The 17,025-nt window shown below is 44.3% G+C and overlaps 2 protein-coding genes across 2 annotated transcripts in view; one reads left to right on the top strand and one right to left on the bottom strand.

Moving 5' to 3' along the window:
* Positions 1 to 8,267, bottom strand: part of fbxo21 (F-box protein 21) — a 38,773-nt gene extending 30,506 nt beyond the window's left edge. Inside the window, exons 1-4 of the mRNA XM_061894248.1 lie at positions 7,988 to 8,267; positions 3,487 to 3,622; positions 3,314 to 3,423; positions 1,396 to 1,517 (exon numbers count right to left, since the gene is read on the bottom strand). Of these exons, the coding sequence (XP_061750232.1) occupies positions 1,396 to 1,517; positions 3,314 to 3,423; positions 3,487 to 3,622; positions 7,988 to 8,214 (595 nt within the window). The 5' untranslated portion in view covers positions 8,215 to 8,267. The remainder of the gene's footprint in view (positions 1 to 1,395; positions 1,518 to 3,313; positions 3,424 to 3,486; positions 3,623 to 7,987) is intronic.
* Positions 8,268 to 8,327: 60 nt separating this feature from the next.
* LOC133549118 (merlin-like) overlaps positions 8,328 to 17,025 on the top strand; it is a 62,023-nt gene continuing 53,325 nt past the window's right edge. The window contains 3 exon segments of the mRNA XM_061894260.1: positions 8,328 to 9,127; positions 13,250 to 13,375; positions 13,445 to 13,567. Coding sequence (XP_061750244.1) covers positions 9,014 to 9,127; positions 13,250 to 13,375; positions 13,445 to 13,567 — 363 coding nt within the window. The 5' untranslated portion in view covers positions 8,328 to 9,013.

Genomic DNA, 17,025 nt, shown 5'->3' with positions numbered 1-17,025 from the left:
TATTTAAATTATATTTAAACCATACATCATTTTTATTTTAGTTGTAAAATTTAAACCACATTTTATTATTTTATTTTTAAAACTACTCTGTATATGTTTATTTTTAATAATACGTAAAACAAACTTTATTTTTCGATATATATTTTTTGTTATTATTATTTTTATATTTTCTAAATTGGATTCAGACCATATTTTATTATTATTTTATTTGATAAAGTTACTTTTGGTATTTTTTCAAATTATATTTGAACCATATATCATTTTATTGTATTTGTATAATGATTTGAACTACATTTTATTTTAAAAATTACTTTGTATATGTTTCCTTTCAAATTATATATTTTTAAATACACTTTATTTTTATATTATTTATTAAAGTTTTGAAATTATTTTGATATCTTCTAAATTGATTCAGTCTCTAGTTTATTAATTTTGTATTTGTAACATTACTTTAGTTTTGTTTTTAAATATATTTTTAAACCATACATCATATTTATTTTATTTGTAAAATTATTGAAATCACATTTTACTATCTTATTTTTAAATACATTTTTTATATGTGTTTTTTTTTTATTATATGTAAACCACACTTTATTTTTATATTACTTATTACATTTTTTTTTATTTTGATATTTTTGAAATTGGATACAGACCCTAGTTAAGTTACTTTTGGTATTTTTTCAACTATATTTATACCATATATTTTAATTTTATTTGTAAAATGCCGTTATTCATTTTTCAAATCATTTGAACCACATTTGAACGTTTGTGCATATTATGTATAAATCACATTTGTTATTATTCATCTCATTTAGAAAATTACTTTTGATATTTAATTTAGTATTGTATTAAAACCATATTCAAGTTTTTGAATTATTTATTGTATTTCTTGTATTCAGTACTAATTGTATTCCAACCACATTTTATAAATTTAGTTGTTTTTTTAAAGTTTATTAAATTATTTTTGATATTTTATTTGTTATTATATTCAAACTACAGGTCTTTGTTTTAATCATTTTAAATAAGTTTTTTTTTTTAAACAAACCTTTTTTTTTTTTTTTTGGAAAATTATATTTGGCATACATTTTTCTAAATCATATTTTTTATTTTTGTTATTTGATATGATATATTTTTTGTTATAGTTTAACCATATTTTATTTACTTTGCTTGTAAAATCACTTTTGGTATTTTGTTTTTTAATTATATTCAAACTTTGTTCTTTATTATTCATCCTATTTACAAAGTTACTTTCGATGTTATACTTCTTTTTAAAATTATATTTAAACCATATTTTCTTTTTCTTTTTTCACTCTTAAGTTATTTGATAATGCCGACTTCATTTGATTTTAGTTCAACATTATGCTGCATTCATGCCAGCTGGGAAACTTCCAGCACCTGCGAGCGCCGACTGCTGCTCCTTGGGCTGCTCCAGGAAGGTCTTGAGACTGCGCAGGATGTTCTGCTGTCTCAGGAAGTAAAGGATTTTCCTTGCATAGTACTTCAGGGTCAGACTTTTCCTGCAAACAAAAACGTTAAGTTGTCGCCCACACGGACCTCGTGTCCCCACACGGACCTCTTGTACCCACACGGACCTCTTGTCCCCACACGGACCTCTTGTCCCCACACGGACCTCTTATCCCTACACGGACCTCTTATTCCCACACGGACCTCTTGTCCCCACACGGACCTCTTGCCCCTACACGGACCTCTTGTCCCCACCCCTCCGTCCCCCACAACCCCTCTCTCACTCACACACGGACCCCTCCATCCCACCCACACACACGGGCCCCTAGTCCAAACACAGACTCCTCCGTTACCCCACTTGGACCCTTCCGTCACCCGACACAGACCCCTCCACCCCACTCGGATCCCCCCACCCCACACGGAACCCTCTGTCACCCCACGAGGACCCCTCCACCCCATTCGGATCTCCCTACCCCGCACGGACTCCTACACCCCCACATGGACCCCGAACACCGCACACAGACCCCTACACCCCACACAGACCCCTCATGTTACCAGACGGACCCCCCATCCCCGCTTGAACCCCTCCGTCAGCCCACACGGACACCTCTACCCCTCACGGACCCCTACGTTTTCCCAACACGGACCCCCGTCACCACACACGGACCCCTCCATCCCACACAGACTCCTCTACCCCACAAGGACCCCTCAAGGACCCGACTCCTCCATAGCCCCACACGGACCCTTCTATCCCACTTGAACCCCTCCATCGCCCCACATGGACCCCTCCGTGTCACCACACGGACCCTCTGTCACCCCACACGGAAGCCCCCATCCCACACGGACCCCTCCGACACCTCACACGGACCCCTACGTTTCCCCACACGGGCCCCCCAGTCACCACAAAGATACCTCTACCCCACACAGACCCCTCCGTGTCAACACACAGACCCCTCTGTCACCCCACACTGAACCCCCCATCCCACACGGACCCCTGTACCCCACACGGACCCTTACGTTTCCCCACACGGACCCCTCCATCCCACACGGACCCCTCCATAGCCCCACACGGACCCTTCCATCCCACTTGAACCCCTCCGTGACACCCCAAACGGACCCCTCCGTCACTCCACACAGACCCCCTACCCCACACGAACCCCTCCGTGTCACCACACGGACCCCTCTGTCACCCCATACGGAACTCCCCATCCCACACACGGACCCCTTCGTCACCCCACACGGACCCCTACGTTTCCCCACACGGACCCCTCCGTGTCACCACACGGACCCCTCTGTCACCCCACACGGAATCCTCCCCATCCCAAACGGACCCCTCTACCCCACACGGACCCTTACGTTTCCCCACACGGACCCCTCCATCCCACACGGACCCCTCCATAGCCCCACACGGACCCTTCCATCCCACTTGAACCCCTCCGTGACACCCCAAACGGACCCCTCCGTCACTCCACACAGACCCCCTACCCCACACGAACCCCTCCGTGTCACCACACGGACCCCTCTGTCACCCCATACGGAACTCCCCATCCCACACACGGACCCCTTCGTCACCCCACACGGACCCCTACGTTTCCCCACACGGACCCCTCCGTGTCACCACACGGACCCCTCTGTCACCCCACACGGAATCCTCCCCATCCCAAACGGACCCCTCTACCCCACACGGACCCTTACGTTTCCCCACACGGACCCCTCCATCCCACACGGACCCCTCCATAGCCCCACACGGACCCTTCCATCCCACTTGAACCCCTCCACCACCCCAAACGGACCCCTCCATCACCCCACACGGACCCCCTACCCCACCCAAATCCCCCCGAGCCCCCACCTCTTGTCGGCCCGCAGGATGAAGAGCAGCTCGTCCTCACAGAAGTGCTCGGGCATGCCCAGGGACTCGATCTCGGCGAAGCTGTCCCCCAGAACCTGTCCGATGCACGGCTGAGTGGCAGAAACATGTTCAGTTCCAAGCGTGCAGCCCGAGTGAGGCGTAAAACTACTCACAACTTCCGTGAAGAACCTCTTGGAGATGGACTCCACCGTCCTGCGGATCTGTATGCCCACCCGATGGCGGGTCTTGTACTCCCGCAGCCAGTCACAGCTCTCGTTCTGAGGGTAGAACCTCTGCAGCCTGGGCCATCTGAGCGGGGGACAACCCTCCACTCAGTCAAAACACAAGCAATCACATCGTCCTCTAGGGAGCAACTTTAGGCAGTGAGATGACATCGTCTTCTAGGGAGGTGGATGTAGATGTGGATGTAGATGCAGATGTAGATCTGGATGCAAATGTATACGCACAGTAGATGCAGATGTAGATGCTGAGGTAGATGCAGAGTAGGGGTGTAACGGTACGTGTATTTGTATTGGACCGTTTCGGTACGGGGGTTTCTGTTCGGTTCGGAGGTGTACCGTAGTACACATGCTAGCAGCGACCGGGCTAAGACAACATGTAAAAGCCAGAGCTGGAAGACCCTCCTGCCTCGTTAACATCTCCCGTTTGGCAACACTTGGACTGCGCGATACAACAACGGAGGACGGAGGTTTGCCAATATTGTTCAGCAGCTGCTTCTGACAACACCTCAAACACGTGTTGCACCTTTCCTGCTTCCAACTCCCAGACCATAGTCGAGGAGCGTAGGGGAGACACTCCTCCGGGGCTGATGTATTCTCGGGGGCAACACCCTTCACTCTTCGTGGGGCGGTATAGCTCGGTTGGTAGAGCAGCCGTGCCAGCAACTTGAGGGTTGCAGGTTCGATTCCCACTCCCGCCATCCTAGTCACTGCCGTTGTGTCCTTGGGCAAGACACTTTACCCACCTGCTCCCAGTGCCACCCACACTGGTTTAAATGTAACTTAGATATTGGGTTTCACTATGTAAAGCGCTTTGAGTCACTAGAGAAAAGCGCTATATAAATATAATTCACTCCACAGCGCCAGACTCCAGGGTAAATGTAGAGTCCGGCAATTAGTTGCAAATCGTGGCTTTATTGAGGTCTTGCACACAGCCAATCACTCCCTGGCGTCACTCACCTCACATGCTGTCACATGTTAAAGGGCCACACGCACATATGCTACTCTCATAACACATGCTAACCCCTTTGAAGCGTCACCACCGCATTCAAACAGCCTCTCCTCGGCGAGTCAGGCAGGGCTAAAGCAATAACAAATGTTTTTATAGCAGCAGATTTAAGTTCATTAAAAACTAGATTTTGACCCACTTCTATGGTGGAAGAACAATGAGCCCATATATCCTCTTACTGCCAAGTTAGAGGAAAATTGTAATCTTCAGGCTTTTGTAGCCCAAAGGCTTAAAGTCCTTGTGACACTTTTTAGTCTTTGTTACAATCAGTCTCTCTCTTTCTCCCTTCACATTCCATCAAAAATGTTTACTCATACCCGGAAATAACTTCCTTACATCCGACGACGGACCAAACCAGACACTTCAAAATAAAAGTATGCCCACGAACTTAACAAAAAGGCATGTAATTACATTTTAACAATAGTAACAATAATAAAGCCTTCTTATGAACTTTTATGCATTTTGATTTAAATTCCCTTTTAGTAACTTAAATTATTCAGTTTTTAGTGGAATAAAACAAATTATAATAATTATTAGTAGCAACAGTTACACGTACCGTATTTCCTTGAATTGCCACAGGACATATAGTTTGTGCCTGCCTTGAATTACCGCCGGGTCAAACAAGTGACACTTCCCTGTCATCATTTTCAAAATGGAGGAGGCTGATTTCAATACCGGTAATTTGAAATCGCATAAAGAGAAAAAGACATAAGAGCTATGCAGTAGGATTTAAGGTCCAAGCTTACATCACACTCAAATTTTTACTGCATGCCTTTGGTAAGTGCCGGAGTGAGAAGAGGTTTTAAAATAATTAGCGCATGCTTACTTTTACCGCATGCCTTTGGTAAGCGCAGGGGTGACAAGAGGTTTTAAATCAGCGCCCCGGCGGCAATTCAAGGAAATACGGTATGTTATGCCGTTGTTTACAAATTTGGTAAATAAATAACAAAAAAATTATTTTTTGTTGTTTTCTTACTGTACTGAAAATGAACCGAACCGTGACTTCTAAACAGAGGAATGTACTGAAGCAAAATTTTTGTGGACCGTTACACACCTAATGCAGAGGTAGATGTAGATGTGGAGGTAAATATAGACGTAAATGCAGATGTGGATGTAGATGCAGAGGTAGATGCAGATGTGGATGTAGTCGCAGAGGTAGATGCAGATGTAGATGCAGCTGTAGATGTGGATGTAGATGCAGAGGTAGATGCAGATGTGGATGTAGTAGCAGAGGTAGATGCAGATGTGGATGCAGATGTAAATGCAGAAGTGGATGCAGATGTGGATATAGATGTGAATGCAGAAGTGGATGTAGATGTAGTCACATATGTGGATGTAGTCACAGAGGTAGATACAGATGTGGATGTAGTCGCAGAGGTAGATGCAGATGTGGATGTAGTCGCAGAGGTAGATGCAGATGTGAATGCAGATGTGGATGTAGATGCAGAGGTAGATGGAGATGTAGATGCAGAGGTAAATGCAGAAGTGGATGCAGATGTAGATGTAGATGTAAATGCAGAAGTGGATGTAGATGTAGTCGCAGAGGTAGATGCAGATGTGGATGCAGATGTGGATGTAGATGTAAATGCAGAAGTGGATGTAGATGTAGTCGCAGAGGTAGATGCAGATGTGGATGTAGATGCAGATGTGGATATAGTCGCAGAGGTAGATGCAGAGGTAGATGCAGAGGTAGATGCAGATGTGGATGCAGATGCAGAGGTAAATGCAGAAGTAGATGCAGAGGTAGATATAGATGTGGATGCAGATGTAGATGTAGTCGCAGAGGTAGATGCAGATGTAGATGCAGATGTGGAAGTAGATGCAGAGGTAGATGCAGATGTGGATGTAGTCGCAAAGGTAGATGCAGATGTGAATGCAGATGTGGATGTAGATGCAGAGGTAGATGCAGATGTGGATGCAGTAGATGCAGATGTAAATGCAGAAGTGGATGTAGATGTAGTATCAGAGGTAGATGCAGATGTGGATGTAGATGCAAAGGTAAATGCAGAAGTAGATGCAGAGGTAGATATAGATGTGGATGCAGATGTAGATGTAAATACAGAAGTAGATGCTGAGGTAGATATAGATGCAGATGTAGATGTAAATGCAGAAGTAGATGCAGAGGTAGATATAGATGTGGATGCAGATGTAGATGTAGTCGCAGAGGTAGATGCAGATGTGGATGCAGATGTAGATGCAGATGTGGATGTAGTCGCAGAGGTAGATGCAGATGTGAATGCAGATGTGGAAGGAGATGCAGAGGTAGATGCAGATGTGGATGCAGTAGATGCAGATGTAAATGCAGAAGTGGATGTAGATGTAGTATCAGAGGTAGATGCAGATGTGGATGTAGATGCAAAGGTAAATGCAGAAGTAGATGCAGAGGTAGATTTAGATGTGGATGCAGATGTAGATGTAAATGCAGAAGTAGATGCTGAGGTAGATATAGATGCAGATGTAGATGTAAATGCAGAAGTAGATGCAGAGGTAGATATAGATGTGGATGCAGATGTAGATGTAGTCGCAGAGGTAGATGCAGATGTGGATGCAGATGTAGATGCAGATGTGGATGTAGTCGCAGAGGTAGATGCAGATGTGAATGCAGTAGATGCAGATGTAAATGCAGAAGTGGATGTAGATGTGGATGCAGTAGATGCAGATGTAAATGCAGAGGTAGATGCAGATGTGGATGCAGTAGATGCAGATGTAAATGCAGAAGTGGATGTAGATGTAGTATCAGAGGTAGATGCAGATGTGGATGTAGATGCAAAGGTAAATGCAGAAGTAGATGCAGAGGTAGATATAGATGTGGATGCAGATGTAAATGCAGAGGTAGATATAGATGTGGATGCAGATGTAAATGCAGAGGTAGATATAGATGCAGATGTAGATGTAAATGCAGAAGTAGATGCAGAGGTAGATATAGATGTGGATGTAGATGTGGATACAAATGTAGATGCAGAGGTAGATATAGATGTGGATGCAAATGTAAATGCAGAAGTAGATGCAGAGGTAGATATAGATGTGGATGTAGATGTGGATACAAATGTAGATGCAGAGGTAGATATAGATATAGATGTGGATGTAGAGGTAGATATAGATGTGGAGGTGGATGTAGTTGTAGATGTGGAGGCAGATGTAGATGTAGATGCAGATGTGGAGGTAGATGCAGATGTGGAGGTAGATGCAGATGTGGAGGTAAATGTAGATGCAGATGTGGCTGTAGATGAAGAGGTAGATATATATGTAGATGTGGAGGTAGATGTAGATGCGGATGTAGAAGATGCTGAGCTCCAACACGGAGGAGGACATTGAAAGCCGGAGCCCCAACATGCAGATGAAGATTACCGCAGCGGGCGTGAGAAAATGAGAATGTTGTTGAAGAAAATGAGAATGTTGCTGCGTAAAAGTGTGAAAATATGTGACCTGAGTTTGTACTGATGGCCCCACACTTTCCCGCGCCCGTGGCAGACGTCGTGAAGGCGCTGGCAGCAGCGGGAAACGTTGCAAATGTCGACATGTTTGAGCGCGGGGAAGCACAGGATGTGTTCCAGCACCTCGGTGGGCAAGTCGGTGAGCTTCTTGGCGTCCTGGCCGCTGGTCGTCGGCGTGCTGATGACCGGCAGCCGCTGTCCGGCGCCACACGCCGCCATCTTCACTGTTTACCCCGATTACCTCATTGCTCAGGCTCCACCCCTTTCTGGCGCAGGGGGCGGGGCGGAGCCCGGTTGGTCGTTTCGCGAAAAAGGGGCGCGGCTACGTGTGGTGCCTTTAGAGGCTCCAAATCTAGCTTCGCTTTAAATAAAACCTGATGCTCACAACAAGGCAGGCAAACGCTAACATATTTATCCTATACTAAAATGATCAACAGTTATTTTATGAATTCCGTCAGTTTCGAAAAAGCGATTATATGCTTGGAAAAGTTTAGCATATTCCCCTTTTTGTGAACGTCGTTGCGAGATTTCCCAACGGTACCTGAACGCAGCAGCACGGACGCCATAGTTGCTTCCGGCTTATTAAACTTCACGCCTTAGCTCCTGCGGATAAAAGTTAATATATCGTCAAAAAATAACCTTAAAGCGTGAATATAGTTGGTGTAGGAGTGTCGCCGCTAAAAAGGTATTATTTGGGAAGAGAAACGCGCAAAATGTTGGGCTAGCCTGCTAGCTAGCGAGCTAACGTCAAATCGAGCCAGCTAAATGTAAACAAACACGTTTGTCAACCACGTGACTGACAGACGTCACTTTGACTGACAGCTGTCACTTTATGTTCCACAAACTAACACCTTCGAGCTGCTTTGGACTGCAAAAGGCTTTAACTCAACTTTGATGCAACTTTTGGCTTCATGAAAACTGGAGCATTTTAACCAGAATGTGCGGCAGAATGTGTCTTCTACTTTATAAGTGCTGCTTTTGACTCAAGGACACTTTAGGGAAGTTTTTTTTTTAAGTAATGGCGAGCACTTTGGCGGCCAAGATGGGATTTAACTCGCTGGCGAGGAAGCAAAACAGAAGCTTCAACGTGAGGATCTGCACGATGGAGTCAGACATGGAGTTCAGCTGCAAGGTTAGTGATAATAAAACTACAGCTGGAAGGTTAGTAACAATAAAACAACTACAGCTGCAAGGTTTGTGATAATAAAACTACAACTGCAAGGTTAGTGATAATAAAACTACAGCTGCAAGGTTTGTGATAATAAAACTACAACTGCAAGGTTAGTGACAATAAAACAACTACAGCTGCAAGGTTAGTGACAATAAAACAACTACAGCTGCAAGGTTAGTGACAATAAAACAACTACAGCTGCAAGGTTAGTGACAATAAAACAACAACAGCTGCAAGGTTAGTGACAATAAAACTAAAGCTGCAAGGTTAGTGACGATAAAACAACTACAACTGCAAGGTTAGTGACAATAAAACAACTACAGCTGCAAGGTTAGTGACAATAAAACAACTACAGCTGCAAGGTTAGTGACAATAAAACAACTACAGCTGCAAGGTTAGTGACAATAAAACAACTACAGCTGCAAGGTTAGTGACAATAAAACAACTACAGCTGCAAGGTTAGTGACAATAAAACAACTACAGCTGCAAGGTTAGTGACAATAAAACTAAAGCTGCAAGGTTAGTGACGATAAAACAACTACAACTGCAAGGTTAGTGACGATAAAACAACTACAGCTGCAAGGTTAGTGACAATAAAACAACTACAGCTGCAAGGTTAGTGATAATAAAACAACTACAGCTGCAAGGTTAGTGACAATAAAACTACAGCTGCAAGGTTAGTGACAATAAAACAACTACAGCTGCAAGGTTAGTGATAATAAAACAACTACAGCTGCAAGGTTAGTGACAATAAAACTAAAGCTGCAAGGTTAGTGACGATAAAACAACTACAACTGCAAGGTTAGTGACAATAAAACAACTACAGCTGCAAGGTTAGTGACAATAAAACAACTACAGCTGCAAGGTTAGTGACAATAAAACAACTACAGCTGCAAGGTTAGTGACAATAAAACAACTACAACTGCAAGGTTAGTGACAATAAAACAACTACAGCTGCAAGGTTAGTGATAATAAAACAACTACAGCTGCAAGGTTAGTGACAATAAAACTACAACTGCAAGGTTAGTGACAATAAAACAACTACAGCTGCAAGGTTAGTGACAATAATAACAACTACAGCTGCAAGGTTAGTGACAATAATAACAACTACAGATGCAAGGTTAGTGATAATAAAACAACTACAACTGCAAGGTTAGTGATAATAAAACTACAGATGCAAGGTTAGTGACAATAAAACAACTACAGCTGCAAGGTTAGTGACAATAAAACAACAACAGCTGCAAGGTTAGTGACAATAAAACAACTACAGCTGCAAGGTTAGTGACAATAAAACAACTACAGCTGCAAGGTTAGTGATAATAAAACAACTACAACTGCAAGGTTAGTGATAATAAAACTACAGATGCAAGGTTAGTGACAATAAAACAACTACAGCTGCAAGGTTAGTGACAATAAAACAACAACAGCTGCAAGGTTAGTGACAATAAAACAACTACAACTGCAAGGTTAGTGACAATAAAACAACTACAGCTGCAAGGTTAGTGATAATAAAACAACTACAACTGCAAGGTTAGTGATAATAAAACTACAGATGCAAGGTTAGTGACAATAAAACAACTACAGCTGCAAGGTTAGTGACAATAAAACAACTACAGCTGCAAGGTTAGTGACAATAAAACAACTACAGCTGCAAGGTTAGTGATAATAAAACAACTACAACTGCAAGGTTAGTGACAATAAAACAACGACAGCTGCAAGGTTGGTGACAATAAAACAACTACAGCTGCAAGGTTAGTGACAATAAAACAACTACAGCTGCAAGGTTAGTGACAATAAAACAACTACAACTGCAAGGTTAGTGACAATAAAACAACTAATTCTCACACTTTTAATGCAGGCTGCGGTGCATTTCTGCCGCAGTGACGCTAGGTGGCAGCACCTTGCTGAGGCAGCGTCATCACGTGACACCCGCATTGTCTCCCACCCGCAACAGTTTAGGGGTGTCCAAACTTTTTCCGCTGAGGGCCACACTGAAAAATCAAAGCACGCGTTTTATGTTTAATTTTGTAAAATTAAACATAATGTTAAAAAATAAGTCATATATTAATAATAAAGGACTTATTTTTAACATCACAATGATAATATAATATTATTATTGTTTTCTATGTTTATATCAACGTCAGATCTATCTGTCCATAATGTAGGGCCACTCAAAGGGCCAGTCCTAACAGTTACGGCTAAAAGTCAGCGTGCTGTGGTGTTGTTACGGCTAAAAGTCAGCGTGCTGTGGTGTTGTTGCGGCTAGAAGTCAGCGTGCTGTGGTGTTGTTGCGGCTAGAAGTCAGCGTGCTGTGGTGTTGTTGCGGCTAGAAGTCAGCGTGCTGTGGTGTTGTTGCGGTTTGAAGTAAGCGTGCGGGTGTTACGGCTAAAAGTCAGCGTGCTGTGGTGTTGTTGCGGCTCGAAGTCAGCGTGCGGGTGTTGTTGGGGCTGGAAGTCAGTGTGCGGGTGTTGTTGCGGCCGGAAGTCCGCCCCTTTGGTGTTGTTGTGGCTAGAAGTCAGCGTGCGGGTGTTGTTGCGGCTAAAAGTCAGCGTGCGGGTGTTGTTGCGGCTAAAAGTCAGCGTGCTGTGGTGTTATTGTGGCTCGAAGTCAGCGTGCGGGTGTTGTTGTGGCTAGAAGTCAGCGTGCTGTGGTGTTGTTGCGGCTGGAAGTTAGCGTGCGGGTGTTGTTGCGGCTAGAAGTCAGCGTGCTGTGGTGTTGTTGCGGCTAAAAGTCAGCGTGCTGTTGTGTTGTTGGGGCTCTAAGTCAGTGTGCAAGTGTTGTTGCGGCCGGAAGTCAATGTGCTGTGGTGTTGTTGTGGCTAGAAGTCAGCGTGCGGGTGTTGTTGCGGCCGGAAGTCAGCGTGCTGTGTTGTTGTTGCGGCTCAAAGTCAGCTTGCGGGTGTTGTCGCGGCTAGAAGTCAGCTTGATGTGGTGTTTTTGCGGTTTGAAGTCAGCGTGCGGGTGTTGTTATGGCTAAAAGTCAGCGTGCTGTGGTGTTGTTGCGGCTCGAAGTCAGCGTGCGGGTGTTGTTGCGGCTAGAAGTCAGCGTGCGGGTGTTGTTGCGGCTAGAAGTCAGCGTGCGGGTGTTGTTGCGGCTAGAAGTCAGCATGCGGGTGTTGTTGTGGCTCGAAGTCAGCGTGCGGGTGTTGTTGTGGCTAGAAGTCAGCGTGCTGTGGTGTTGTTGCGGCTGGAAGTCAGCATGCGGGTGTTGTTGCGGCTAGAAGTCAGCGTGCTGTGGTGTTGTTGCGGCTAAAAGTCAGCGTGCTGTTGTGTTGTTGGGGCTCTAAGTCAGTGTGCAAGTGTTGTTGCGGCCGGAAGTCAATGTGCTGTGGTGTTGTTGTGGCTAGAAGTCAGCGTGCGGGTGTTGTTGCGGCCGGAAGTCAGCGTGCTGTGGTGTTGTTGCGGCTCAAAGTCAGCTTGCGGGTGTTGTCGCGGCTAGAAGTCAGCTTGATGTGGTGTTTTTGCGGTTTGAAGTCAGCGTGCGGGTGTTGTTATGGCTAAAAGTCAGCGTGCTGTGGTGTTGTTGCGGCTCAAAGTCAGCGTGCGGGTGTTGTTGCGGCTAGAAGTCAGCGTGCGGGTGTTGTTGCGGCTAGAAGTCAGCATGCGGGTGTTGTTGCGGCTGGAAGTCAGCGTGCGGGTGTTGTTGTGGCTAGAAGTCAGCGTGCTGTGGTGTTGTTGCGGCTGGAAGTCAGCGTGCGGGTGTTGTTGCGGCTAGAAGTCAGCGTGCTGTGGTGTTGTTGCGGCTAAAAGTCAGCGTGCTGTTGTGTTGTTGGGGCTCTAAGTCAGTGTGCAAGTGTTGTTGCGGCCGGAAGTCAATGTGCTGTTGTGTTGTTGTGGCTAGAAGTCAGCGTGCGGGTGTTGTTGCGGCCGGAAGTCAGCGTGATGTGGTGTTGTTGCGGCTCAAAGTCAGCGTGCGGGTGTTGTTGCGGCTAGAAGTCAGTGTGTTGTGGTGTTGTTGCGGCTAGAAGTCAGTGTGTTGTGGTGTTGTTGCGGCTAGAAGTCAGTGTGTTGTGGTGTTGTGGCTAAAAGTCAGTTTGCGGGTGTTGTTGCGGCTGGAAGTAAGCATGCTGGGGTGTTGTTGCAGGTGAAGTGGAAGGGGAAGGACCTGTTTGATCTGGCCTGCAGAACCCTGGGTCTGAGGGAGACCAGCTTCTTTGGTCTCAGGTACGCCGCCAAGGACACGCTGGCCTGGCTGAAGATGGAGAAGAAGGCGAGCACTCGCCACAAAGCATCGTTTTTGTTTTTAGACCAGCACTGATGTCTTCTGTCCCATCTGCAGGTTCTGGACCAGGACTTGCCCAAAGAGGAACCCATCACCCTCCACTTCCTGGCTAAGTTCTACCCGGAGAACGTGGAGGAGGAGCTTGTGCAGGACGTCACGCAGCATCTCTTCTTCCTGCAGGTGTGTCACTTCTCTCCTCTAACTGCACCTTCTTTAGTCTACTCTCACACTCCAGTGCCATTAACAGTACCAGTACCAGTGCCAGTACCAGTACCAGTACCAATACATGTACCAGTACCAATACATGTACCAGTACCAGTGCCAGTACCAGTACCAGTACCAGTACCAGTACCAGTACTAGCACCAGTACCAGTTCTGTTCTATTTGGCCCTCATAAGCCTGGAAATAATATAAATCCTGTAACTTTTCTTACTAAATGTATTCTTTCTTTGTACTTTGTCAGACAACAATAAATGTACTGCATGTAATAGTATTTCATGTACACTTAAATATTGTCTGATTATGCAAAAATAGATTATCAAGACATTTTTAAAATATAAATAAATACTAATATTATTTTAAAGCATGCATCAAATGGCAAAATGTAAAAGTAGCAATAGATTTAACGGTCAAATTATGACATTTTCTGTGGTTTTTACAGCATTTTTCTGTAAATGTGTTGTGGTATTTACTGTAATACACACACAAGTACACAATATTTGTATTTAAAAAAAAAAAGAATTGCAGATCAGGTGCAAAAAAATTACTGTAAAAATGCATTTTTTAAATTCACAATAAAAATACAAATGTACATTTTACAGTAAAATTCAGATTTTTTTTTATTACTGTTTTCCCATTTACAGTAATATAAATGTTAAATGGGTTATACTTGTATCGCACTTTTCTACCAAAGCGCTTTGACACTATTTCCACATTCACCCATTCATATACACATTCACACACGCATTCACACACACGTTCACACACCCATTCACACACACGTTCACACACACACGTTCACACACACGTTCACACACATGTTCACACACACATTCACACACACGTTCACACACATGTTCACACACACGTTCACACACACGTTCACACACATATTCACACACACATTCACACACACGTTCACACACACGTTTGCAAACATGTTCACACACACGTTCACACACATGTTCACACACACATTCACACACACATTCACACACACATTCACACACACGTTCACACACACGTTCACACACATGTTCACACACACATTCACACACACGTTCACACACATATTCACACACACATTCACACACACGTTCACACACACGTTTGCAAACATGTTCACACACACGTTCACACACATGTTCACACACACACACACGTTTACACACACGTTTACACACATGTTCACACACGTTCACACACACACATTCACACACACGTTCACACACACACATTCACACACACGTTCACACACACATTTACACACATTCATACACACTTTCACACATGCGCTCACACACACATTCACACACACGTTCACACACCTCCGTTCACACACACATTCATACATGCATTCACACACACATTCACACACACATTCACACACACGTTCACACACATGTTCACACACACATTCACACACACGTTCACACACATATTCACACACACATGTTCACACACACATTCACACACACATGTTCACACACACATTCACACACACGTTTGCAAACATGTTCACACACACGTTCACACACATGTTCACACACATGTTCACACACACACACACGTTTACACACACGTTCACACACACACATTCACACACGTTCACACACACACATTCACACACACGTTCACACACACATTTACACACATTCATACACACTTTCACACATGCGCTCACACACACATTCACACACACGTTCACACACCTCCGTTCACACACACATTCATACATGCATTCACACACACGTTCACACACACATTCACACACACGTTCACACACACATTCACACACACGTTCACACACACATTCACACACGTTCACACACACATTCACACACACGTTCACACACCTCCATTCACACACACATTCACACACACGTTCACACACACATTCGCACACACGTTCACACACGCATTCACACACACGTTCACACACGCATTCACACACACGTTCACACATGCATTCACACACACATTCACACACACGTTCACACACACGTTCACACACACGTTCACACACACATTCACACACACGTTCACACACACATTCACACACACGTTCACACACACATTCACACACACGTTCACACACACGTTCACACGCACACGTTCACACACACATTCACACACACATTCACACACATGTTCACACACACATTCACACACACATTTGCATATGCATTCAAACACACATTCACACACACATTCACATACACATTCACACACACATTCACACACACGTTCACACACACGTTCACACACACATTCACACACACATTCACACACACACACGTTCACACACACACGTTCACACACACATTCATATACACATTCACACACATGTTCACACACACATTTACACACACTTTCACACACACACATCCACACACATTCACACACGTTCACACACACATTCACACACACACTTTCACACACACGTTCACACACACACACGTTCACACACACACGTTCACACACACGTTCACACACTGACATGACTTTATTACTCCAGTACTCTTGTTATGTTCTGTATATTGTACAGTTTTTTGCATATTGTTTTGTATATTGTACAGGATTGCTTATTGTTTTTATTGGATAGTAGTCTGTTTATTTCAATTCTTAATTCATATCTTTATTACTTGTGTGATTTATTTTTATTCCAAATTTCTTTCCACTACCGCACCTTAAGTTGGAGTCCTTAATCTCGTTATATGCAAATATAATGACAATAAAGTCCATTCTATTCTATTCTATTCTACGGTGTGAGCTGCCATGCAAGTCCCTAACCAGCACCCATCAGGAGCGAGTGTGAAGTGTCTTGCTCAAGGGCACGACTGACGTGACTAAGCATAAAAAAAGGGTGTAATAATAGAAGCGGCCCTCTGGGTTTCAAACATAACCGCCATTAGCAGCTCCTTTCTGCCACCTGCTGGTACTTGAAGGCGGGTACCTGACTCCCCAATTAACACTTGAGGTGGAGTATCAGATGCTGGCCTCAGAAGGTGTCGGACATCTTTTTTCCTTTCTTCTATCGGCCGTTGACAAAGTGAAGAAGTACAAGTCTGTGGACATCATTCATTCTTCTAACGCCGCCAGCATGTCTGCACTCTCATAGTGTCCATGGCGTGATGGCGGGATTTACACACACACACACACACACACACACACACACACACACACACACACACACGCACACACCTGCATGGCGGTCCGTGCAGGTGTGTGAGTTCTCTCAATTAGCATGACAGGAGACGGCGGACTCCAGCTGTGAGGGATCTTGTTAACCGAGGTCTTCCCTGCACGTACATCAGGGGTGTCCAAACTTTTTCCACAGAGGGCCACACATGGAAAAATGTAAGCTTTTTTGATATTTTTCATTTTCAAACCATAACAAAATATATGGATTTTTTTTT

This window comes from Nerophis ophidion, linkage group LG01 (assembly GCF_033978795.1).
Source record: "Nerophis ophidion isolate RoL-2023_Sa linkage group LG01, RoL_Noph_v1.0, whole genome shotgun sequence".
Taxonomy (NCBI): domain Eukaryota; kingdom Metazoa; phylum Chordata; class Actinopteri; order Syngnathiformes; family Syngnathidae; genus Nerophis; species Nerophis ophidion.
This window is presented reverse-complemented; position numbering and strand designations above follow the sequence as displayed.